Source organism: Magnolia sinica, chromosome 9 (assembly GCF_029962835.1).
Source record: "Magnolia sinica isolate HGM2019 chromosome 9, MsV1, whole genome shotgun sequence".
Lineage (NCBI taxonomy): Eukaryota > Viridiplantae > Streptophyta > Magnoliopsida > Magnoliales > Magnoliaceae > Magnolia > Magnolia sinica.
In genome coordinates, this window is record NC_080581.1 from 66,105,494 (window position 1) to 66,131,138 (window position 25,645).

A 25,645-nucleotide genomic window follows, 5' to 3' on the forward strand; every position below is an offset into this window, starting at 1 on the left:
GGGGAGATTGTTAGTACACTTATTTGTGCACTTATTTTGTCAATCACATGAGTCTGTGTGTCATGTAGTCAGTTGAGCCCTTAGAAGTTAAAGACTGAATACACGAGAGGACGTGAAACATCAACGATGAAAAATAAGTAAATGAGGTGCCTTGATAACCCTAACCTTAGACCTAAAACAACAATAGCCTCTACACGATCCTAACCTTGATTGATTAACACATAGCCTTAGGAGCCAAATTAGAACATGATAAGTTAGGATAAAAGAGATGCTAAGTTATTGTAAAAGACATAGTCCAAAACAAAAATTTTCAAGTGGTCCTTGATCCTATCGAAAACCTGTCGATCGGTCTCGATGGCATTGAATGACCGTTCGATGTGATTAAAGAAATAGTCCAACAACTTAACAGAAATATTCCTAAATTTTCTCGATGGGATCGAAAGACAGTTTGATCATATCGAAGGACCTTCGATCACATCGAAGGGCATTTCAATCCTATCAACGGAACTATTAACTAACTGTTTTACAGCCGTTGTAATACGAACTCTATAAAATGGGCATTCGATTCTTGGGTATTTTGAAGGATTTTTGGTGCATTAGAAGCCTAGTTGATTCCCCACTCATATCTTTCATCCTAAATCTCTAAATCAAGAAATCTAAGTCATCTTCCTCGTGATTTATCACTTGAATGAGCATTACAAGCTCCAATTGATGATGAACTTGATATCATTCATGTTCTAGATATTAGACATTATAACCATAATTATTATCTAAACACTCTAGAACACTCATCTAAGTGAATCCCCTATGAAATCAATTATTTATTAGTTGTAAGAGATTTCACTACCTCCCTTGCCTTGGTCACCTTATTGGCACATTATATGTAAGGTGGATGATCGTGAGAGCTAAAGCATCGGTATCAACGATCGAGGGAGCACAATGGGAGTTGATTGAAGCAAGGGAGAGTATTGATCAAGTAACTCAAGCATTATGCATCAACATGGCTCACTTCGACAAGTAAAATTGCCAATTTAGAATCCATACACTCTTTCCTTGTGTAGGATTGAACGTAAGAGTATGTGACCCAAACTCAAATAGGTTCTTATGTAGGACCTAAGCTTTTGTGTATGCCTGAATTCACCGGATACGAGTGCGTACAAATTAGTCTTTATAGGAGCCTCCGGCGGGAGTAAACATAGGTTTTTAGATTAGGACCAAGGTTGTTGGTTAACCTCTAGAAAACCAACTAAATTTCCAAGGGAGCCTCCGACATAAGTGTAAGTTTAGGTTCTTGTGTATGGCTGTAGAGGTTAGAAGTGAATCTATTAAAAACTCCCAAGAGAGTAAATACTTGTACATTCGAGGAGAGTGCGTCCGCAGGGAGTGAAGTAGGGAAACCGAACCACTATATATGCTTATATTTGTGATTGTCATTTAGTCACAATTCTATTTATGCTTATGTATTTGATTAGTTAAATTATATGAATGCATGATTAGATGTATGTTAGGTGTTGAATAGTTAGAAACATCCTACACAAAAGATCACTATCTTGTTTATAGATTAGTTGCTTATAATATTGCATCTATTGTAGTTTATGTGATTGGACCCACTTGGGTTTGGAAGCCTAAGTGTTAAATTGCCTTGTTTAAATTATTAAATTAACTTAGTTAGACAATTGTGGTCTTAATTATAAAATTTTAAATTGGTCTTAATCACCCCCTTCTAAGATTTAGCCGTAATTCTATAGATCCGCCAAGCTTTTGCACACGTTGTCGTAGATAATCCACGTAATTTCAAATATCAAGGATACTATCGGGGATACTCTGAACAATAAAGTGTAATTAGGTAGTAAGTACCCGAGATCCATTTACAAAATCCTTTTGGCAAATAAGTATTCACTAGTCACCAGATACGCTTCTAGTTACCTAGCTATATAGCCGACCAGGGACAATGCACTGGTGCACATAGGTACCGTTTGCCTCTTTACACACACGTGGGACTTTTTCGCATAACTTTCTTCATCTAGCCTCTTTACACACGCTCGGAGATTAAGCTTAGGTTCGAGTCTCTAATCTGATCCCTAGATCAAAATTCTAACGTGGGGTCCACTTGGATAGGGGGATTTTAAAACAAGTGGGGCCCTACACAAAACATAAGATTGTCTATAGCCACCTTACAATGTACCACATCATGATCTTTCCAGGTTCAAAACTAATTACTTGATCTGTATCAAGATCTCATGATGGGGTCCACCTTAGGTGATCTGACCACACATTGTGGGTCCACCTAATCTTAACTAAAAAAGTTCATATTTTTCACATTTCTATCTACATTCCTTCTCTTGATCTCGTGGTGGGCCACCATCCAAAATCATATAGAAATTCTTAGCACCAAGTTGTATTTTGGTCCAAATCAGATCTATAGGATGGATTTGGTTACTCTTGTTTCTCCTTGTGGGGCCATCACGTCTGATTAAGGGTCAATCTACACCGTTGATCAGTGTTCAAATCTTGTGTCTATCCAGATCTAACAATAGTTCGAAAGTGCCAAAGTAAATACGAAGAAACAAGATTCAAGGTCTAAAGTTCAAGTTAATCACATGAAATCAAATATCTTTCTATATTTCAAGTTATCATGGTGGGGCCCACATTCAAGATCTAAGATCTAGTGGGTCCCACTAAAATAAGATGATGCACGAAAACTAGGTCCCAAACCTATATCCATGTTGTACCATATGTGATCTTAGATCTATAAGATGTACGATAAGATTTTGGTTGTATCTAATGAATTTGATCCAAGATCAGAGTTGAAAGTCTACCAAGACATGCAAACACAGATCCATACGTACTATATAAGGACGGACAAAAAGAGAGATTGGATGTGGTCTCAAACACATGCTAGATCAAGATGATCAACATAACTTCATATTACATTTAGATCTATACAATCTAGAATGAGATGCAGGTCCCACGTATCTCAATCACATCATCAAAAGGCTAAGATTAATCAATACTAATATCAAAACATATCGTGTGTGGGGCCCACTACTGCAATGGCAGCAGCCCTACACACGGGTGCCCAAGTGGCTGCGAGTGGGGCCCACGTCATTGCCATGTGGACAGCGTGTGGGGTCCACACGGCTGTCTGTCTGTATGGACAGCGTGAGGTGGCTCCGCACGGCTACTACATGGCAGTGTGAGTCCCTCCTCCCACTGCGTGGCCCGCTTGATATTTGGCAAAGGCTTGCACATGAAGTCTACCACATAGGCTTTCCAAGGAAATTTCGTTACATTCTAACCGTCTGATCACAAAGTTAGAAGAATACCTCTATAGGACGTAAAGAGGGTGTTGGACGGTTCAGATTGTAGGACGTCAAGGTGGGGCTCACTTGTTCGGATTTGAAAGATTCTCTTGTGTAACGCTCCGGGAGATAATATAGTGGAGAGATTTTGGGTAATTGGATAGAAAGGTTTAGGGTGTAGTTTTAGGCCGCTTGGACTCAATGTGAACTCATGACCCTCTATTTCAACAGACTTAATGTGAACTCATGACCTAGCTTAAAGAAGAAAATGTCTTTCAGGCCGTTTGGACTACACTTCCTCTTTTAAGGGGATTTACTAGAAAGGATTTCAAGCCTGCTTTTACTAGAAAGGACCACACTTCCTCTTTTAAAGGGATTTACTAGGAAGGATTTACACCCTGATCCATAGCTCAGGTGGTAGACTGAGTGAAAGATACCTCGTTTCAACAGGTCTTGGTATGGATTCCCTAGTGGGGGTGACTAACAGTGAAGTGTGAACTGACGGTGGATGTACTAACAAGCTAACCAACAAAAATAAATAAAATAAATAAATAAATAATGTTGAGCCAGAGATGGGACAAGTTTGTAAAGTGCATCCAAACACGCAACATTAACAGCTGTTGGTTCAAAACTATGTTAGCTCTGCTAAACCCTCACTCCCTGTATAATAAAGCCCATGTACACGCCACCCATGCAACAGCTAGGTCCAAGATCCAATCCATCCATCAGAACAGCACCAATACATTGATGCCCTACCCCAAGAAATAGGTTGATCCAGTGGTTAGGTGGGCCACATTTTTGCAAAACAAATCTATGGTTATGAAAAACTAGGTTTAAGTTTTCTAACCCATTCACCTGCCTCCAATACGGGGGCCCATGGGCTGATGGAACCAGATTTTATTTTTGTTTTGGAAAGCATGTAGAAGATTAAATGAACCTTACGCCACGCTGCATGGCATGTATGGCATGAACATCAGTTTTTTTATTTCACACGTGTGTTAGTAGCGAAGTTCTTTGTCATATGTTTCTTACTTTAAAAAAAAAAAAAAAATACATTATAATTAAAAAGGCAGGAGTGTTTTTGAACTAATAAAGAAACTAATGCTGGCTTATCAATTAGGGATATTTGAGAATTTCAGAAGTCATGACAACCGGTTCACGGGGATGGATTTGAAAAGATTAAAAACTGAATCCGAATTGAACAAGAAAGAAATAACCAAACTCTTCGATTTTCGCACTAATAACCCTCACAACTCAAAGAGACCAATCCTACACTTGAATTGCTCTCCGGTCCAATTTAGCGGACTACTTTGCTGAGGATGATGGTTGCCCGGCACTTGAAACAGCAGTTCCGGTGCTTCGACACCTGCCCTTGGATGATTTATTTGCTTTTGGAATCGATCACCCTCTTCGCAAAAGAGGGCAAGCAGAATGAGGCGGAATGGATCTGGAGAAGGTTAACCCAAGTAAGAAAGTGTGTGTGAATAGAACAAGCAATAAAACAGGAGTTTGGATGGGAGTCGGCCGTCACCTCAGGGTTATAAAACTTCAAGGGTCCTTTTGATTTGCATTGCGGTTCACTCTCGTCTATTGGATTCACCGGGTGCTTGAAATCGACTGGTGGGCCCTCAGTGGAGCAAAGCATGAAACCAATCACCCCACTGCAACAATCGAGAGATAAGTTGTATTGATTAATGATGAGAAGTAAGAATTATAGAATATGTCGATTGAGGACATCATTGTCAATCCAGGCCATCCAAATTATCACCTGATTGTGGATTGGGCAGGGCCCAGAAAGCACACTGATTGGACGATTCTGAACATTCGACTTTGGCTGTTGGACTTGTACCATCAACCATTTTGTCTCCAACCATCCATTTTATGGATACCAGGAATGGTTAGGATCATTCAATCAATCCAACTCTCAAGCGGCCATGCCCCATCCAGGTTTGTAGTCTCATCCGAAACCAGTACATACCACCCAATATGAACCAGTTTCATCATGGTTCGAAGACTCAGATTGACTCGTTCGCGAGTCGAGTTGGGACTCACCCGAATTGGGAGTGACTAGTAGAGGGTGACTCGTGCTATCGAACCGGATCAGGTAGTCCCAAATCTGACTCAACTCATCTGAGTTGCACCTGAATCAGACAAGTCTTAAAACCTTGGGTTTCATCAACAAACGATACACCCAAAATGGCCTGATACAATCATACAACCCAGTTTCAGTGGTGACCAATGGGTATTACCAAAATTGATTTTCATTCCTTATGCTGCATCAAATAGCGAGTACGGCCATTTGAACAGACTGGATTGTATGCAATGGGTATAGCGACTGAGTGCATGCATGATCCATGAATGGAAAGAGGAAATGAGAAAAATAAGAATTGTGCCTTGGATATGTGGGTACTGTCGTCCATGCATAGTTGATGGAGCCTTTGAATGTTTGACGACAAACTGAAACAATGTCTTCGATGATGTGCATGTGCAACCAAACACTTTCTGCCTGAGTACACACAACTCCTCCTGGGCGAAGAGCTTTAGCTACCAACTCGAAAAATGGTTTCTCGAAGAGTTCTTGTGCGGGTCCTGATGAAACAAGGAAATGCATTAAAAAGATATGTAATACCAAAGAAGAAGAAAAAAAGAAATTGCTCCAAAGAAGATGGTAAAGGATGAAACTGGGGTTTACAAAGAGAACACACCTATTGGATCAGATGAATCCACTATGATTGCATCATAAGTACCTTCAGGAGCCTCCTTTAGAAAGGCAACTCCTGCAAATTTAAGAGCCCCCAAAAAATGAAATAACAAACCAAGATATAAGATGGAAAAGTATGCACATCGTTTTCCCTTCACGGTTAGTAATCTCTGATGCAATGTTCAGAAACTTGGATTCAATTTCTGAATCAGGTGTTAGGAGTTCCATTTTCAACTTGGATGTTTGAATAAAATATTAGCACTTCATGAAAAATAAGAGTTTGAGCTCTTGACTTATTAGCCAGCTCAACTGAGTTGACTCAGCCTGGGAGTTTTTTGAACATTGAGTTTCAAAGCACTTGACTTCACTGAGTGTTCATAAGAATCAAAGGAAGCTATCTTACCATCACCAATGTGGAGAGAAACACGTGGATCCATATACCCAACTGCTAGGTTTGGGAAAAATTGCTTAGAGACCTGGATGCATGGAATGAACAAACAATCAATTCATTGAACTCATGCATGACTAAGCAAACTAGCATTGTCAAAACAAAACATCATAAAAAATGTATTATTAAACAAATATCAATATACAAATAAACATATTATACAGTGATTTGAAAGTATTATACATAAATCAAAACATAGAAGTCCAGGTACAGGATTGTGATCTAATATTTTCCTGTAACATCAGCAAAGAAACTAAAAAATTGCTCAAATGGTTGTGACGGAAGTGCTACAACATGTCACGGATTCCAAGTTAATGAAAAGTTTATTAAACAATCTAATAGAGGACAAAATGCACAAAGTAGCATTTTGTCCTCTATTACATTATTTAATAATCTTTTATTGATTATTCCAAGTACAGATATGTCCCCTTGTTAGGGCAGCAACTTGGGTTCGGGTCAAACCAAACGCAATTGACCAAGTTCCAGTCCGGTTGGATCAGGTTGAGAAGGTCCTCGGGTTGGGTTCAGGTCGGAAAAATCCAACCCAATTTGAAATTGGGTCGGGTCGGGTCGGGTTTGAGCAAATTAGGGCCAAGTTAGGTCGGTCTGGGAATAATCAGTACTTGGGAATTCGGGTTGGGCAGCTCAGGTTGACGCCCAACCCGGCCCCATGGATATTAGATGTTAGACATGGTAGTGTGGAAAAGCCAACACGCTAACACATCAATACATATATAATAAATTGAACATATGGAGAGAGAGAGAGAGAGAGAGAGAGAGAGAGAGAGAGAGTTTAGTGCAAACATTTTCACTAAAATGTGGTGCAAATGGTTGTTGTAGGCCCCACAGTGATGTATTGATGACATACACACTTATCCATCATGCACACCTTCCCTTGTTTGGCCATGGGCCCCAAAATCGGGGCGGTTCAATGACTCAAGTGGGCCACGCAAGTAGAAATAGTTGGAGGGGATGCCCACCCAAGTTCCATCATCTAGGGTAGATGTTTCACATCAATGGATTGGACAGTATATACACAACATGGTGGGCCTTCTATGAGAATAAAGGGTGGGTGTCCACTCTCAAATGTTCTGGCTGGCATGTCCCATCTAAGTCATCGACTGATCGTCAGAGTAGATTTCATCAACACATGATAGCGGGGCCTACAAACAGTTTGCACCACATTCAGGTGAAAGCATTTGCACTATATAAATTCTCTACATAAACATGACTTTTTTAGTTAAAAAATGCATATGATATGGAAAATCATGAAGAAGAAGCAACTGCAAAAGGTCATCTTACTCACTTCCACAACCAACCCATCAATTTCACATATATCTATATGTTCCACGGAAGAATGCCGAGACACTTCACGCAATACACCACCATCACCTCCTCCAATAACCAAGACCTGAAGAAAAGGATGGCTGCCTAAATAAGTAATATCAATAGAGCATCGAATACTGCAGCTACAAGTGTATTGAGTGCATATTAGCCATGTATGAAATAACCAATGTAAATTTCAAGTCACACAGAGATAAAAGGTCATTCATAAATCTAGATTCTACTTTGTACATATCAAACATTATGTTGTCCTTCAGAACCATCAAAGGATATCTGTATCAACCGTAAACATTCATATTAAATGAGGCTAACAAATACCGATGACAAACATGGATGATTAAATGCATGATAACAGAATAAAGTGTGACAAAACCTGCTGATTCCATGACAAAAGAGGGTAAATGGTCATGTGAGCATTCGTCCAATGAAAATTTTGCAATGATGGTGAAACTATGAATATTGTAGGTTGGATGAAAGCCATGGATGTTGTCATCAACAACGAACATTTCTTTGTCGAGAAAATGAAGGGAATTTTAGATATCTCTCCTTTGGATAGCAACTTCAATTCCTTCTTAGAGTGGCAGTTCTCTCCATGGTTTAAAACATTGCACGATATGAGTCAGTTTCAACCCTGACTGGGATGATATGGACTGGATCCAACTAATCCTGGCTTGTCCCAAGTAACACTGAGTTGCATTGAGTCATGACAGGTAACAAAGTGCTCACCTGAGTACATAAAAGCAGGTTCTTTAGGGAAAACTCCCACTTCATAGTGTTTCACATTTCTAAGACCAGGGGAGGAGAGAAAAATAGATTTGGGGGTGTCTTTTGACATTTTTTTAATGGTTATCCCTTTTTTAAAAAAATCTCCTGGAATTTTTTCAGGCTTTCAATTTTATATCTGCTGGCCTCAGGTTCCCTGCTCACCCATTCCGCAAGTCATATCAATTTTGATAACACAACTCGGTTTCCACTCCGGATGAGTTAGGAACTGAAAGTGTTATTTTAACCATGGTTCTCCTACACATCCCTCCCTGTCATTTTCATACGTTTATATTTTATACTTCACACATTCCACAAGTCATATCAGTTTTGATGAAACAACACGGTTTCTGCTCCGGATGAGTCCAGGACTGAAAGTGTTATTTTAACCATGGTTCTCCTATACATCAGTCCCTGTCCTTTCATACATTTATATTTTATATTTCATCTGTTCTGCAAGTCATATCAGTTTTGATGACACAACTTGGTTTCCGCTCCGGATGAGTCAGGGACTTAAAGTGTTATTTTAACCATGGTTCTCCTATACATCCCTCCATCTCCTATACAGTTTTTTTTTTTTTTTTTTCGCATGCCTTTGCAAGAAAAAGAGAGAACTAAAGAAACAAAACCAGGATATGCAAATCAATCTCAATGCAAAGCTCAACTTCAAAAGCGGATTCAAATACCTCAAACCAGACCCATATCCTTTTTCCTTATTATAATGTGTGAAGTTTATCATTCATCAAAGGAAAAAAAATTAATATCCTATAACTAGATATTAGATTGGGACAGAACATTGGGCAGCTAAGGAACAACATGTTCATAGGATAAGTGCAGCTGAAATGAGGATGTTGAGAGAAATGAATGCATTCAGAGGAACTTAGGAGTACCAATAGGTAATAAGATGCGGGGAAGTAGACTTAGATGGTTTGGTCATGTTCAATGGAGACCAAAAACTGCACCGGTTTAGAAGTTGGTACAAGTTGAAGGCAAGAGGCAGGTCCAAAAGGACGTGGGTGGAGGTAGTAAGAAAAGACTTTACAGCCTATGGTTTAACTGAAGTTATGGTCTTTGATAGTGGAATAGCAGAATAGGATTCATGTAGCCACCAATTAATTGGGATAAGGCTTAGATGATGATGGCGATGATGATGGCGATGATATAGATAAGACAAGAAAGATTAAAGAAAGTCAAATCACTTTGTGCAGGGAGAAAATATATTCTTAATATCTATCGACCTGCAAACTCCACATCGGCATGACAAGCCCACATTCCCAATTACGGGTGCAAGGTCAACATCAAGTAGGCAGCCGGTCGTCAAATTTTTGCTAAGCAGTCTTGCAAATCAGCCAACCCCAAATAGCTGGGACAAGGTTATGATGATGATGATTTATCAAATTACAAAATTGCTCCTAAGAATCCCAAAAAAGAATTACCTAATATCAGTGCAAGCCAAAGAAACAAAACCTACTACAACCGAATTTTCCACAATTTGTTGCAGAAGATTTTTCAAAAAGCTTTGGTGTACAATATTGCAACTTTGCCTCATGATTTCACATACTGAGTTTATATGCTTATGCAGCTATCTATTTTCCTGATGAAGTAGCAATCTACCTTCATGTGCTGTCTTGCCCATGAAACACAAGGTCTGGTGAAATATGGAGGGCATAAAGCTCCAAATAAAAAGAACAACAAAACTAAGCTTCCCCCTAGTGCTCAATAGCAGAATATTCCTGACTGACTTGACGCGAGTACAGACACAGATATGATGATCCAAATGAATTCAGGTTTGCGTAAGATCTGCCAAGTTTCCCATCCCAGTTAATGGGTTTCCGAAAGGTTTGTCAAATCCTCTGAAGGCCCCAGACAAGGGATTCTACTATCACCGTTTATGTTTGCGGTGGTGGTGGAGGCTCTTAGCAGAATGTTGGACAAGGGGGTCTCGTTGGAGTTGACAAGCGGATTCAAAGTGGATAAAGGAGATCTTCAAATGTCCCATCTTCAGTTCATGGACAACACCATCATGTTTTATGATGTTGTGGCATCACAGGTGGACACCTTGTGGAAGATTATTTGCTGATTTGAAGCAACTTCAGGCTTAAAGGTGAATACCCAAAAGAGAATAGTCCTCCAAAAATTGTCCTCTTCTATCCCAAATCTCCAAACCCTCTTGCCCAACGAGGTAGAATTGACGTCCTCCAACAGTCTAAATACTCACACCTCCTTCCTCGTAGGGTCTACGCAATTCCCCCCACTCTAGCAAGTGGAAAGTGCCTTGCCAAAAGGAAATCCCTTCTTAACATTTCTATCCTTGCCAAAACCAACTTTTGGCACTTGAACAAGGACATTAAATACATGGGAAGGTTCAAGAGGGCAGCTTTGATGAGCGTGATTTTACCACCTAATGACAAATGCCTACTCTTCCAAGGCATGAGCTTCCTCTCCATCCTTTCAACAACCTTGTCTCATAAGTGTTTACAGGCTTGCCCATACCGAGAGGGAGGCCAAGATATGTAGAATAGAAAGACTCGCCTCGACAGCCAAAGACACCAGTCATCCTGGGTACTTCGGCCTCAGACATGTGAATCTCAAGAATCTCGCTTTTGGAGATGTTGACTTTCAAACCTGACACCACCGCATGATTTTACACAAGTAGTCCACCATGGACCCGACAACCTCATAGAAAATGATGGTGTCGTCGGCGAATTGGAGATGGGATATATTGAAATCAACATTCTCCACCTTGAACCCTTCAAAGAAACCTACAGTGTGGACCTTATTCAACATTCCGTTGTGTGCCACCGAGACATTCACAAACAGGAAGGGAGAGGGGACCTCCCTACTAGAGACCCCTTGAAGGGGAACCATTAATCAGGATTACCGACCAAACGCGTGCCTGAATCCACTTCCTCTAATGAAATCCGCATCATATCCAGCACAACATGTAATCAAGAAACTTCTAGTCAACGTGGTCATAGGCATTTTCGAAATCTAGTTATGCAAATGATGCCTTTGTTGCCTGCTCGATGGCACGAATCGATGCACTCATGAGCCACCAACACGTTCTCCAGGATTTGCCTGCCGAAGATGAGTAAAAAGGAGGGGATATCACCTTCTAGAAAAGGGAACAAAACCTTTGGGCCAAGATCTTGGCAATGATTTTATAGGGGCTACCAATGAGGCTAATGGGCCTAAAGTCTTTCAAGCTCTCTACCCCTTCTAATTTTAGGATGATTCCTATGAAAGAATACACCATCTTCAATAACAACAGGCCTGAATCAAAAAATTAAAAATTAAACTCGTCAAGCCAACCCTTTCCAACTCCCAAAAAACATGGAAGAAAGGTAAGGAATAGCCATCCAGCCCAGGAGCTTTATCCCTGCTAAGCATCTCCACTATCGCCTTGACTTCCGCTTCCAGAACAAGCTACTCAAGATTAGCAACTTCCGCCTTTGATATCCTATCGAACATCGGGTTGTCCAGGCTTGGCCATGTCCACTTCTCTTCCGAGAGGAGAATCGAGTAGTAGGTAATGGCAACATCATAGACTTGTTGGATCTAGCTCGAGTATCTCGTGGAAGAACTTCGTGTTCTTGTCCCCCTCCTTAAGCCAATTAGCCCTCAATCATTGGCACCATTTGATTTCCTCTTTTAACCGGTTTTTGTAGTCAGAGGCTAGCTTCTCCTTCAATGCTCTTTCAATGTTCAATAGCACCCCTCCCTCTTCTTTTACGTCCAGCTCTTAGATTTCCAACAAGATGTTATCCATTTCATGTTCTGCAAGTCGAGCGCCTCTTTTTTCCTTGCCTTGAGCTTTCCTTTCAGCATCTTAAGCTTCTAAAAGAGCTTAAATCTAGTGAGGCTTTTAATAACAAAGGAGGACCACCACCCCAACGCAAGGTCTTGAAAATCCTCCACCTCTAGTCATGCTAACTCAAAGCAAAAGTGTTTAAAACCCCAGTTATCTTTGTCAACATCTAGAAGCATTGGGTAGTGATCAGAGACTGGTCTTGGGAGCCCCCTCTGAAGCACCAAAGGGAACCTCTCCACCCACGATGGGGGGACTAGGAATTTGTCTACCCTCAACATGTCAGCCCTCGCTCCTAGCCATTAGACCATGTGATTTTAATTCTATCCATTAGCAGGTCCACCAACTCGTGCATTTGGACCCAATCTAAGAAGACAATAATGCTACCCGAGACACGATCCCGTTGAGCCTTTAGTGGGAGAATCAAGCCACATTAAAGTCACCCCCCACACACCACGAGAACTTCAACTCTTGAAGGCAGAGGAAAACTCCTCCAACAGTAGCGGCTGAAGAGTTGGTTGATTTGGACCATACATCCCAAAGAAAACAAACCAGAAGCTAGAGACCATATCTTTCAACACCACTGAGACATAGAACCGGCCACTTCGCTATCTTCCCTCACCCAAATGCTTGTATCCCACGAGACGAGTATACCCCTAGTCGACCCTTCAGTATTTAGTGCCTCCCACTTCACATCCTCGCGCCCCCAAAATGACTCCACTCTTTGGTTGACTAACTGGAGCTTGGTCTCCTAAAGCACAATTGGTTGGGCTTTGGATCTCTTGCACATGTCTAGCACCTGAAAACACTTTTGCTAACATCCAAGTCCTCTTCCGTTCCAACTAAAAATCTTCACTAGGGAACCAACCTAACCCCTTTACACGTCCTTGCACTCTTAGGAATGGCCTCAACTTCGCTTTTGGCAGAACTCCCATGGCCAACGAGCTCTCTACACCCCTTAATAGATTTAAGGGACTTCCTCTGAAGATCTTCTTTGTTCTTCAGGAGCCCCCTTTCTTCTACGAGTTGTAAGAGAGCGATGTAGTCCTCATTGCAGTCACCAAACACTGCATGTATTAACCTTCGCACATGGTTAATAGCTTCTCTGATTCACCTCTTGCCCCTAGCCATTGCGACCAAACCTCCTTCACACCCAGACGAGGACACACAGAGACAGAGCTTTCCTGGAGAGTCTTTGATCACTTAATTGAAAATGGCTGCTTGCAAAGGTGAGACATCCGAACTCGAAGTTAGAAAGAGCAAAAGGCACAATGTCTAAGCTTAGCGGGATGTTCAACAGAGGGAACTGTGACCAAAGGGAGTTGAGACCTAAAGGCCTCACCATAATGCAAACCTTCGACTCGAAGTCCAGGGAAGGGTCGCCCAAGACGAGCATAGGAAAACAAGAACATAAGGGAGTATGGAAACCATCAGAGGACACGGGGAAAAAAGGAAGGATCTGCATATGTTAGGATTAAACGAGTCTCTGCACGAGTAAACCCCACAGCTTCCCACACACAAAAGCCAAGTAACACACAAGTCATGCCCTAGGTCCAGACAAGGGCCACGAGTAGGAGAGTCCATTGTTCGACACAACCCACCAAGGCAGCCACGCGTCAATGGAGAAGCTTCGAGACTGGCTACTCCTCACGCCATGGTCGCATCTCTCTCCCACCAATCACTAGCACACTCCCTTCCACCTACCGCCCACTAGTGTTCACCCATCACTCTCCTCCTATGATACACCACCAAGTAGAGACTCTGAGGGAAAGTGTGTCAAGCTGGATTCCATCACAACACAGAGGATTAAACACCCCCCCCCCCCCCCCACACACACACACACACATAGAGCCATTAATATAGTGGGACATATGGTAGGTTGTCTATTTAGACAATTGTTCCTCCACCACCTATCAGACAACTATCCCACCACCAACCAAGGCCTCGACGCCACCTAACGCTTGCTACACGATCTTCACCACACATGTAGCCTTCCCCGCTAGCAAAACTCCATGCGAGCACTGAAATGGAACACCTTCAGCACCAAGCAAGTCGAAAGCACTCTCGAACCCACCTTTGTAGCGTGACTAGCCTCCTCCCCTTCCCCAAGTGCCATGGACTAGGATTCGATCTTCTGCAACCACCACCGAATTTAGTCCGGCACTGATTCCGATTTCTTCAAGCTCACATAGAGCCTAACAACCATAAGCTCCTCCTAGAAAATAGTGGTCGTATCAATGGCAACAACTTCACTAAGACAAGACCCCACCACCACCAACGCCTTAAACCACATCTCCAATGGGAAATCCCACAACTAGACCCAGACATCAACTTTTCCAATTTTAAACCTATCAAAAACTTGATAATGGAGGTGGCCAGCCCGTTCGAAAAGACATGACTGATGAGAATGTGAATTATTTATGTAATCAATCCTAATTAAATAAATAATTAAATTTAACGGCAATATTTTTTTTTTGTTCAAAATTATTGGTTGATAATAGCCATATCCAATATTTTAAATCTCGTTATTACGTAACGTATGGAACCCTTGGGATATGGATAAATATCGGTTATCACATGGGATATATTGGTTGTATCGCGTAATGTATCGTTGTTGTTGGGAAACATGGGAACATTGGGAAATTAGTCAAATGTTTCAATAAAACATTAAGGATTGTTAAAAAAGACATCAATACACACTTAGAAATCAAAAGGTAAAAGTGCAGATAATAGGGGTTTCCTTTGTATGGGGTCCTATTAAATGTGCTTTTCAACTGAACTCGTATAATTTATAAACGTAAGAAGACATGTATAGAAACACAAGAAATACATTTAAATGCAAAAGAAGAATCACTAGATCAGATTACATACATGTTTAATTTTGTGTTTGGATATAAAGATTGCAACTAATTTGTGAGAAATTGAGAAATTTTGTTTTTTCTCAATTTTCCGCAACTTGACCCGTCTCTCCCAAATCTCGAAATCGAAGTTCCAAATCTATAATTTTCATGGAAAACATAAAGAATCATAGATTTGTAACCATCTGACACTGGTTTAACGTGATTTACAACAAAAACATGGATCAAAAATTGAAAATGCTCACTGGATCGAATAGGTGGGATATATCAACACTACCAGTGTTTCGTATCGCACAGGTGGGATACAAGATATATCGTGGGATATGTTCGCTGATATTGTCAATATTTAAAACACTGGCCATATCACATCTCAGTTCTCAACACTTCATATATATTAGAAAATATATTGCTTTTAAAGAAGTAACAAAATATCGGCCATAACAGTTGATATATTGGCTCATAGCATATTCAGCCGCTAGGTGTTATGACCAGTTATATTGAGACTTTAAACCATGGTTTGAAGTTTTTAAATTGTTGATTTGACTTTAAACCATGGTTCACATAAAGAACCATGAAAGCAGTCATACTCCCATTATTTTCATTTCAACACATCTGACAGGCATATTATAGAGGCAAAGATAATTCATTTGTCTGGTAGAAAAAAGAAACACCAGACCCTTTATCAAGAGCAAACATTTATAGAGGCAGTCAAGCTACCATAAGTATAATTTCATCACACCTAGCAATCATATTAAGACAACTCAACAAACTATCATGGCAATAATCACCTCGGGAACAAAAGCACTTATATTCTATTCAAATTATTGTTTCTTTTGCAGAGAACTGACAAGTATCGCACTCCTGCCTCATGTTTTCAGCTTCATGATAAATCCTACAATAATGATCAATAACCAAATATTTGGTGTTTCCTGCTGGAATACTGTATTTCAATAATCCTTGATTGTGGGATCCCAAATAACAATAACCATCCTAACTTCCAGTTCCAAGTAATTGCCTGACAGGAGTACTGTCCTATTGTGATAGCCAACAAGAAAAGGCATAATAAAAAGCATAGTACGACTCATCCTCATTTAAACAGCGAAGGCTATAAAACAAATGAAAATGAACGCAAAACAGAAACAAATTCAATATTCATTTCAATTAAAGATGTTCAGGGCATATTTGGAGGCACCCTCCGAAAGGGCATTCAAGCCCTAAACACCTTTTTTTTTTTTTTTTTTAATAACCAAACAGCATATGATGCTGTGAGTTTGGATGCACTCTGCAAACTCCTGTTTCATCTTCCACTCAACAAAAGAGGCACCAAAAAGCAGGCTTGATACCTCAATTTTCTGAAACCCCCTTGGAAGTGCATCCAAACAAGCCTTAAATTTTGAGATATGAAGTGAGAGTACTGAGCTAAGATTAAGCCAAAGATTTCTATTTGAACTAAGCATGTGCCATAGAAATCTAGAGTTTAAAAGAATTTAAAGAATAAGGAATCCACTTATAAAAGAAGGTTAGGTCGACCTTCTTAGGATTTGGAATGGAGCACAGTGGAAGGTGAGCAATCATTTCTTGGTATGCACATTCATCCCTCTCTGTGAGTTGAATCACCCCATCCAAGACGAGAACCTTGCCATATGTTGATGACTGCAACACAAAACGAAGCCAAAAGAAAGTTGAGATTATCATACATCAACTTAGATAGGTTGGTATCTAGATGAGAACAAACAGAAATTGCTATGTCACCCACTGCATCACATACCTGAAACACCATAACCTTTTGGTATTCGGACTTCCCTTGATACAAGATCTTTTCTACCTTTAAGGAGTGTGCCTCTCCTGTAAATAATCAACTCAAAAAAGTAATGTCATTCACAAAACATTTTGTCCTTTTTTCAAGATATTGGAAATAGAAATTTTAGGCATAATAGTTGGTGTATTGACCAATTGGAACTCAGACAATTATTGGAACAAATCCAAGAAAGGAGAACGACATAAAATATACAAATTTAATAGGAAATGTAATGCCAGTATTTATATGACTTCCAAGTCTTGCCACTATACCATGCAGAAGCATTACAAAATGAAAAAAATATCACATTGACATGGATCTATAATAGTGGAGGTAGGGAAGTAAGATATCTGACAGACCACCTAAGATGTCTGGATATGACAGACCACCTAAGATGTTAGTAGAATGAATATTATCCTCCTACTCTGTACTCCTTCGTAACCTCATTTGCCTTCTGAGCCAATTATGACCACCATAATTCCATAAAGACCCACAGCCATTTTTTTTATTCTAGTGTTTGTCATTTCCTAATCTTCACATTATGTGTTTATAAGAAAAAAGAATCATCAAATGAGTTCATCACACTATTCTTTTTATTTTGAAAGGGAGGTTAATTACACTATCTTATAAAAGGTAAATACATACTTCAACTTCAAAAGGATTGTTTTATAGAAATGCTTAGTAGTTCAGCATGCTTTGTGGCTATTTTAAGAATCCTAAACCCATTAATGGTCTCTCGGGCTCCACCCACTCAGTGCAACCAGGCCTAAGATATCAATTTAGATTGTTGGCAAGAAATCATGGTAAAATGATCCATTGGGGTGAATGGAAAACAAAAGAGAGCAACCTTAAGCAAATTCCAACCGCGACATTTACGAATCCTGTAGTTAGGGACAAAAGGTGCATATAGATGAATACATTGGCTTTAAAGTTATTAACCCACAAAGTGTAAAAAGAATCTCAAACGGACTTCTGATACATGGTAAAATCTATGATGATAATGAATCTTAGTTTCAGAAAACCATGCAAGTTCATCAGCAACCTAGGAGCAAAAAGATATCCTCTCCTTTTTCCGTGATGTTGTCTGCTAAAGGTGACTCTATTCATCAGTACTTCATTTTTTGTGAGCAAAACATAATTGCAAGACGTTTAGGGAGACAAAAGGCCTTGCCTATTAATATTATATAAAGCTATAACGTTAAGATCCTTAAAACTCCTTCAGAGCACCCAACAGGGATGTGGCGCAACATCGATAATAGTAAAAAAAAAAAAAATGTGCCAAACATAGCTCATTTGCACCCAAATATGTTAAAACATCCAAACTTAGAAAGGTTTTCAAGGCATAAAAATGCATTATATAAATTTACTATTTTAAAAATATTAATATATCAAATATATAGTTATGTCCTAAGATTTGAAGGACAAGTAGAGTCCACGGCTTGACCAAGCTGACATAGGCAATGATGATGATGATGTTGATAACTAAAAGAAAGTGATTAATGTAGGGGCATTTTCACACCGAGCTCGAGTGGGGTAGCCCGTGGGATGCGGGGAAACACTCGAGGTTGGTGAGCCATGTGATTTGGGGCTCATGGGGGAGGTCTCGTGTTCGAGACTCCTCACCGGGGGTGATTAATGCGCATTTCACATCGGGCTCGAGTGGGGTAGCCCGTGGGATGCGGGGACACACTCGGGGTGGGCGGCCCGTGTGAGGCAGTACCCATGTGATTTGGGGCTCACGAGGGGGGTTAGGCCGAGTACCTAACCCATATGATGTGGAGCCTGGGCCATGAGATAAAAGGATTAATTTGCCATGCTCTAACAGTTCGAGCTTTTAGAGCAAGTGGTTAATTTTCTTGCATCAAATTGGTATCAGAGCAGGAGGTCTCATATTCGAAACTCCTTGCCGGAGGTGATTAATACAGGGGAATTTTCATACCAGCCTCGAGTGGGGTAGCCCGTGGGATGCGAGGACACACTCGGGGTGGGTGACCCATGTGATTTGGGGCTCACAGGGGAGGTCTCGTGTTCGAGACTCCTCACTGGGGACATGGTGTGTCGTAAAGGCCATTACGGGGCCGTAAAGGCTGTTACGTAAAGGTAACGGTGGCAACCGTTACACGTTACAGGGTTGTAACGGCTGTAACAGCCGTTATGGAAAAAAATGACTTGTAATTGACGTTAACGACACGTTACGTCCCTTATAAAGGCCATAACGGCCCCGTAATTGTCTGTTATGGGGCAGATACAAGTTTTCCATACCTTTTAATCAACATTATGAGGCAAATATAGGTTTTTCGGGATTTTTTTCAATAAAAAAAGAGACTGTAACGGTCGTTACAGGGGCCGTAACAACCATTACGACCCATATCGTAAAGGTAACGGTAGTGGCCGTTACGACCACCGTTACCATTACAGAACACCTTGACCGGGGGTGATTAATGCGCATTTTACACCGGGCTCGAGTGGTATAGCTTGTAAGATGCGGGGACACACTCGAGGTGGGCAGCCAGTGTGAGGCGGTACCCATGTGATTTGGGGCCCACGAGGGGGGTTCGACCGAGGTCCTAAGCCATGCGATGTAAGGCCTGGGCTATGAGATAAAAGGATTAATTCGCCATGCTCTAACAGTTTGAGCTTTTAGAGCAAGTGGTTAATTGTCTTGCATCAGTGATGCAGAGAACTATCTAGATCCGCTGATCCAGTTAACTACAAAGAGAAGATATTTCCTTTATCATTGAAAGGGATGATTTTATAAGCTCAAAGATTTGTACTTGAGGTTTATGTCACAAGTAGAGCCATCTTTCATTCCCTTCCATTCCTATTTGCGGGATAATACCATTACAAAGCGGGACTAGATGGAGTTACAGCTGAAGCCATTGTCACTATTTGACAAGGTAGACACATCTTTCTACCTACTAATGATATTGTACTTATCATTCTTCTCGTCTATTTGGGTCCTTAAGGGTCTGTTACCTGGGGAAAAAAATTTGAGGAAACGAAGTTTAACGTGAAACAACGTTTTTTATGAAATTGTGGAAAAGGAAAAGTTGTTTCCCCAATTGTTCTTTTCATTTTTTTATTTTTTTTTTGAAAGGTAACACTGCCACGGATTGAACCCGGATCACTCACTCACACCGCCCCTTCTCCCCTGATTGTTTTTTAACCTTATACTCTTCAAAAATTTCCCTCCATTTCTGTTGTTTGGAAAAATAGAAATTTTCATGGAAATTTTACTTGAAGATGGATGGTGGCACTAGCATTAAAGATGGGACGTGGCTCATGTGGCACATTCTAACATTAGCGACAATATGGACATACATGGCACATTGGGCACATGTGAGGCTTGAAGATGGACAGTGGCACATTGGCATGTGTGGCATATGTGGAACACTTGAAAATGAATAGTGGCACATGGGGCGATTGAGGATGGTGGCAAAAGTGACACATGTTGCAACTAACACAATGGCACATGTGGGACACTTCAAGATGATGGTGCCACATGTTGCACATGCAGGACATTGACACATGGGTGCTTGGAGATGTGCAGTGGCACATGTTGCACATGCGGTGCATTCACAGTTTCACACTTGTGGGCACTTTAAGATTGACAGACGCATTGGCAATTGAAGGGTGCTTTAGTACACTGGAAATTGGCACATTTAGTACACTGGAAAATGTGGGGCACTTGAAGATGGATGATGGCACATGTGGAGTACTTGAAGATTGTCGGTGGCACATGTGGCTATGTGGGGCCCTTCGTAGAGAGAGGGGTTGTTTCCTCTCCTATCCTCAATTATCGGGAATCATGTTTGTTTAGTATGGGCAAGGAAAAGGAAATGGTGTTTCCTAGAAATTTACAAAACAAAAAACAGTGGAAATATTGTTTCCACATAAACAACATTTCCTCAGTTTATGTTTCAGTGAACCCGAACAGGCCTATGCGCGATTTTGTTAGGGAAGAGAAATTAGACCTTTTAATTTAAGGCGACAATGTTAGTTCATGGGCGTTGACACGTGCATTTCAAGATCCAATAGATGTACAGGAAGTAGAATTTATTCCACTACTATCATTGAAGAGAGGCAAGAGATACTCTCCTTCCCATCAAAGTGAACGAATGAACAAATCTAGCTGAGAACGGAGGCAAGTCTTTTCTCTAATCCACCCAACTTAGGAAATTCAAATGAAATGAATACTCCGGCAATCCTAATTAGGTTGAGGCCTAACAGTCTTTTCCGTTCATTTAGGACCCTCTAAATTTTAAAATTCCTCCCTTGGCCTCAAATGAAAATCCAGAACCATGGGAACTTTCCTTCATCTTGAAGGGCGTTTGGGTCATAGCCACTTAGTAGCAACATTCAGTCTTAGTCCTAGAGATTTCCTAGATGGATCCTTTGTAATTTGTTTGTCTTCTCCTAGCAAAGCATGCCTTGCCAAAAAAAAGAAGAAGAGGAAAGTGAGTTCTCTGACAATTCAAGTCTAGGTGGGTTAGACCAATGCATATGAAGTTGCAAATGCCAACTCCTATAGAGGCCAAAGGGGAGATACCTCTTCCATCTCAGACAAGGTCTCCAAATCACAACATCAACATGAGGCACTACACCTTAATAACTTAGTCACTCCAAATTAAAATCCTCCAAATACTAAAGAACTTTTGATCTTTTCAAGAATCTCTTCATCATCATCTAAGCCTTATCCCAACTAGTGTTTTCATCATCTTGCGATATCACCAATATATCTGTTATCCCAACTAGGCGATACGAAACCTAGCTTTAATATCCATTTTTCATTGTGCAATATATCCACACTCCCCCTTTATAAATTCTTAATGCATCAAGCAATATATCAATACGGAGTGCAATACCGAAGGGATAAAAGGAAACTAGCATTGTTTTGTCCGAACAATCCTAAAAAATTCACAAAAAAATAATAATAATAATTGTAAGGTGATTTCGACCAGTCCACTCTAACTTGTTGGAAGAAAATCTTCAAAATTTCTCTGAAATCGTGATCAAAAGCTTCTTGGGACCGAATTCTAAAAGGTACATATTTTTTAGTTTTGATTCTTTTTTTTTTTTCTTTTTTATATGTTGTAAAGAATGTCAAAGGGTCATAAATCTATGATTCTTCATGTTTTGCATGAAAAAATATAGATTTGGAGCTTCAATTTAGAGATTTGGAGGGAGATGTATCAAGTTACAGAAATTTAGGAAAAAATAAAAATTTCTTCAATTTTTCCTAAATCGGTTACAATCAGTGTCCAAACACGAAATCAAACACATATATAACTTGATCTACACATTCTTGGCAATTTGGGGACTTTTCAAAGAAAAAAATAATTAAAAAATAATTGAAATTTGTTAAAAAATAATTTTTTTCCAAAATCCAAAGTTAAATTTCTAGTTTTCTACTTCTTTTGCTTTTGAATGTAATACTTGTGTTTCCATGCATGTCTTCTTACATTTAAAATTTTTATGAATTGACTATAAATATAGTTGCATTAGTCCAGTCAGACAATGCATAAATTAGGACCATATATACAAAGGAAACCTATTATGTGCACTTTTTTGTGATTTTTTTTTCTAAGTATGTATTGGTGTCTTTTTTAACCATTCTTGAAGTTTCATTGAAAAATTCGACCAATTTCCCAATGTTTCCCAACAACAATGATAAATTACACGATACAACCAATACATCCCATGCGATAACCAAAATGTATCCACATCCAAAGGATATGATACATTACATGATAACATTACTGAAAACATTGATCCCAACTAATTATGACATTTTAAGAATCTGGAAAGCCTAATTGCAAATACAGTATACAAGAAGAGAGAGAGAGAGAGAGAGAGAGAGAGAGAGAGAGAGAGAGAGAGAGAGAGAGAGAGCAATTGGAAGGGAACTAGAAAAGATGATGGGATGCACGATGGGATGCAGACAAGCATGAAGTTGCAACAAACACAATGTCTTAGGAGTAATAAATGGCACTTCGCTAGCAAAATAAGGTATGAAGTTTCTCCACATAGCAAGCCAATCAGAGGAAACAGACATTCGACACAATCAAAGAATATCTCCAATGTTTCTCAACATGTGAAAGTGCTCTAGATTATTGCTTTCGGTGATCCAAAGTTGGATCTGCCACTGATGCCTACCATACAAATCATTTGGATCAGCAGGTGGGCCACACAGAGAGTTTATGGGCAAAAAACTGCATATGTTTCATAAACTATTAATTCAAATTTGGGGAGTATTAGTAAATTAAAATCAACCATATGAACAAGTAATGGCTTTTTTTTCTTGCATCCTACGACTAAAAATCTTGAGCATATCATACATATTATAAAACGTAATGCAGTAGAAAACCTACTCCAACAGAGGAAACTACTAATGGACCATTTCTAAGAAAAGCATTTAACAGCAATGGTTACATACAGCCTAAAGATTTTTTTTTTAAAAAAAGTATATCTGAAAGTATCATATTTTTTCAAGAGAACTGTTAGTAAAAGTGGCTAGTAGATGAAGTTAACATATATTCACCATAGGGAGCAAACAAAGAAATAGAAGTACATGCTTTTACAACACGTTGCCAAAAAGAAAAGGATAGTGCAAAAATCATGACCAACCCATGTACAGAAGAAGAAGAAGAAGCAAAAAAAAAAAAACATATAAAACCATGGCTACTATCAAATAAAATATAAACAGGAATTAAAAAGCAACAACAACCCAAAATATAAAATAAGAACAGACCATTGCTCACAAAACATGGAAAACCAAAAGCATCCCATCCCAACAGTAATAAATAATAAATAAACACTTAAAACTGATAAATAAAAATAAAGAATCAAGACAAAAAACCAACAATATTTACAAACCTACCAAAGAAAATTACTAGTAAATATATAAACGAAGAAACAGAAATCCAAACTAATCTCCAAACCTATCATTTCTTCATAATAATTAAAAAGAAAAAAAGAAAAGAAATCTACAGTTACCCAAAAAGCCCAAACCAGAGATTATTAAAACACAAGGGCCCACCTGGTCACATGGGGCTGATTATTACCCAATGAAAACGTATCTACGCAACATAAAAATGAAAAAAGAACAGCAAAAACAAAAAACAAAACATGAATGAAAAAACCCAAAAACCCCTATTTAAAAAAAGAAAAAACCCAAACTGATAAATGAAAAACAAACCCAAATCTCCAAAACTACAACATCCCCAAAAAACAACAAGAAAAAATAATTTTAAAAAAAAAAACAAAAAACAAAAAACAAAAAGCTCAAAACAGAGATTATAAGAAAAAAAAAAAAGGCCCGCCTGATAACAAAGGGCTAATTTCTACAATACACCAAAACCTACCGAATAAGTAAAACAAAACCAAAAAAAATACCCATTAAAAAAAAAAAAAAGATTCATGAGAAAAAAAGGTCCGTCCACCTGGCCACATGGGGCTGATTTCAGAAAACCAGCCAGGAATCACAGAGGAGATACCATCTGGTTTATCCTCTTCTTTCTCATCCTCCGTCATCTCAACAACAATAGCATTCCCATTACTCTCACTCTCTCCTTCACTTGCCTTTTGCCTCTTCAACGGCACATCCTCAAGAGCAGCAGCAGCAGATACACACTCCTCTTCAGCCATGGATTGAAGATGCCCCAAAAGCCTCTCTCTTCTCTCCAAAAACCCAACAAGGATTTTGAAAGAATCGATCTCTTCTGTCGATGCAGAAGTGATGCTTCTTGCTTTTGCTTTTCAGAGGAGGAATCTGCTTATAATGGGAAGAGAGAGAGAAATCATGCAATAATCAAATCTCTTTTTCTACTCTGACTCATGTGACTCCTGTAAGGAGAGAGATTACAGAAAAAAAATAAAAACAAAAGAGAGAGGGATGGCCGATGGGCGGAAGGAGAGAGTCAGAGAGGATGCGGCTCCAAGCGCCTTCCGTTTTTTATGTAGTGTACACGTGGCATCTTCCTCAAATCTAAACCGTCCAACAGTGGGCCCACTTTAGATAGGTCAGTTAATCGAAGTCATATCAGTCATACACATCTGAACTCTGATTTATGGATGTTTTATGTCGAATTGGATCGTGTTTACTACTACCCTTTTTTCAACCGTTGATTAGATTTCCATCAATGGACCATTTATCGTCGTTTTTTTCTGGGTAATGATTAAGGGTTATTATCCATCTACAATGGGTCCTACCATTTTGGTGGCTTGGATGAAAGGTTCGAGCCACGTGTATGCAGTTGAGACTAATGTGTGTATAATAGATACTTTCTACACGTGTGCACTCAATCCGAGCATAATTGCTGTTTGAGTACCTGGAAGAGATCCCGATCGAGCCCGCCTTCGCCGCGACCCCCGAACGTGTGATGTCGGTGTGGCCCTGATTGTGTGGCCCACCTCGATATATTTATTGTATATCCACGCCGTCCATCCTTTTTTAATGCTCATTTTAAATGTCACTTTGCCAAATATAGTGGATTAAACTTTCAAGTGGACCACACCACAGGAAACAGTGGTCGTTGAAAGTCCACCATTAAAAACTTCCTAGAGTCCACCGTAATGTGTTTTGACCATCCAAGATGTTGATAAGGTCAAACATACATGGATAG

At 39.7% G+C, this 25,645-nt stretch overlaps 1 protein-coding gene across 1 annotated transcript; it reads right to left on the reverse strand.

Annotated features, from left to right (window-relative positions):
- Positions 1–4,396: 4,396 nt before the first annotated feature.
- LOC131255565 (spermidine synthase 1-like) lies at positions 4,397–24,937 on the reverse strand. Its single transcript, XM_058256313.1, has 9 exons — positions 24,464–24,937; positions 16,992–17,068; positions 16,754–16,876; positions 7,758–7,862; positions 6,407–6,479; positions 6,008–6,079; positions 5,696–5,891; positions 4,834–4,963; positions 4,397–4,749 (listed from the first exon to the last, which is right to left on the reverse strand). The coding sequence occupies exons 1-9, from the start codon at positions 24,666–24,668 to the stop codon at positions 4,684–4,686; spliced, it is 1,047 nt and encodes a 348-aa protein (XP_058112296.1). The 5' UTR covers positions 24,669–24,937; the 3' UTR covers positions 4,397–4,683.
- Positions 24,938–25,645: the final 708 nt, after the last annotated feature.

What these genes read in the sequence shown, in the direction of transcription:
- LOC131255565 (XM_058256313.1), bottom strand. Translation starts at nt 24,668, where the DNA reads ATGGCTGAAGAGGAGTGTGTATCTGCTGCTGCTGCTCTTGAGGATGTG. An exon ending in CCATTCCAAATCCTAAGAAG is followed by an intron (nt 7,863 to 16,753) that starts GTCGACCTAACC and finishes CCTTTTCTTCAG; the next exon opens with GTCTTGGTTATTGGAGGAGG. An exon ending in TGAAGTTTTATAACCCTGAG is followed by an intron (nt 4,750 to 4,833) that starts GTGACGGCCGAC and finishes AACCTTCTCCAG; the next exon opens with ATCCATTCCGCCTCATTCTG.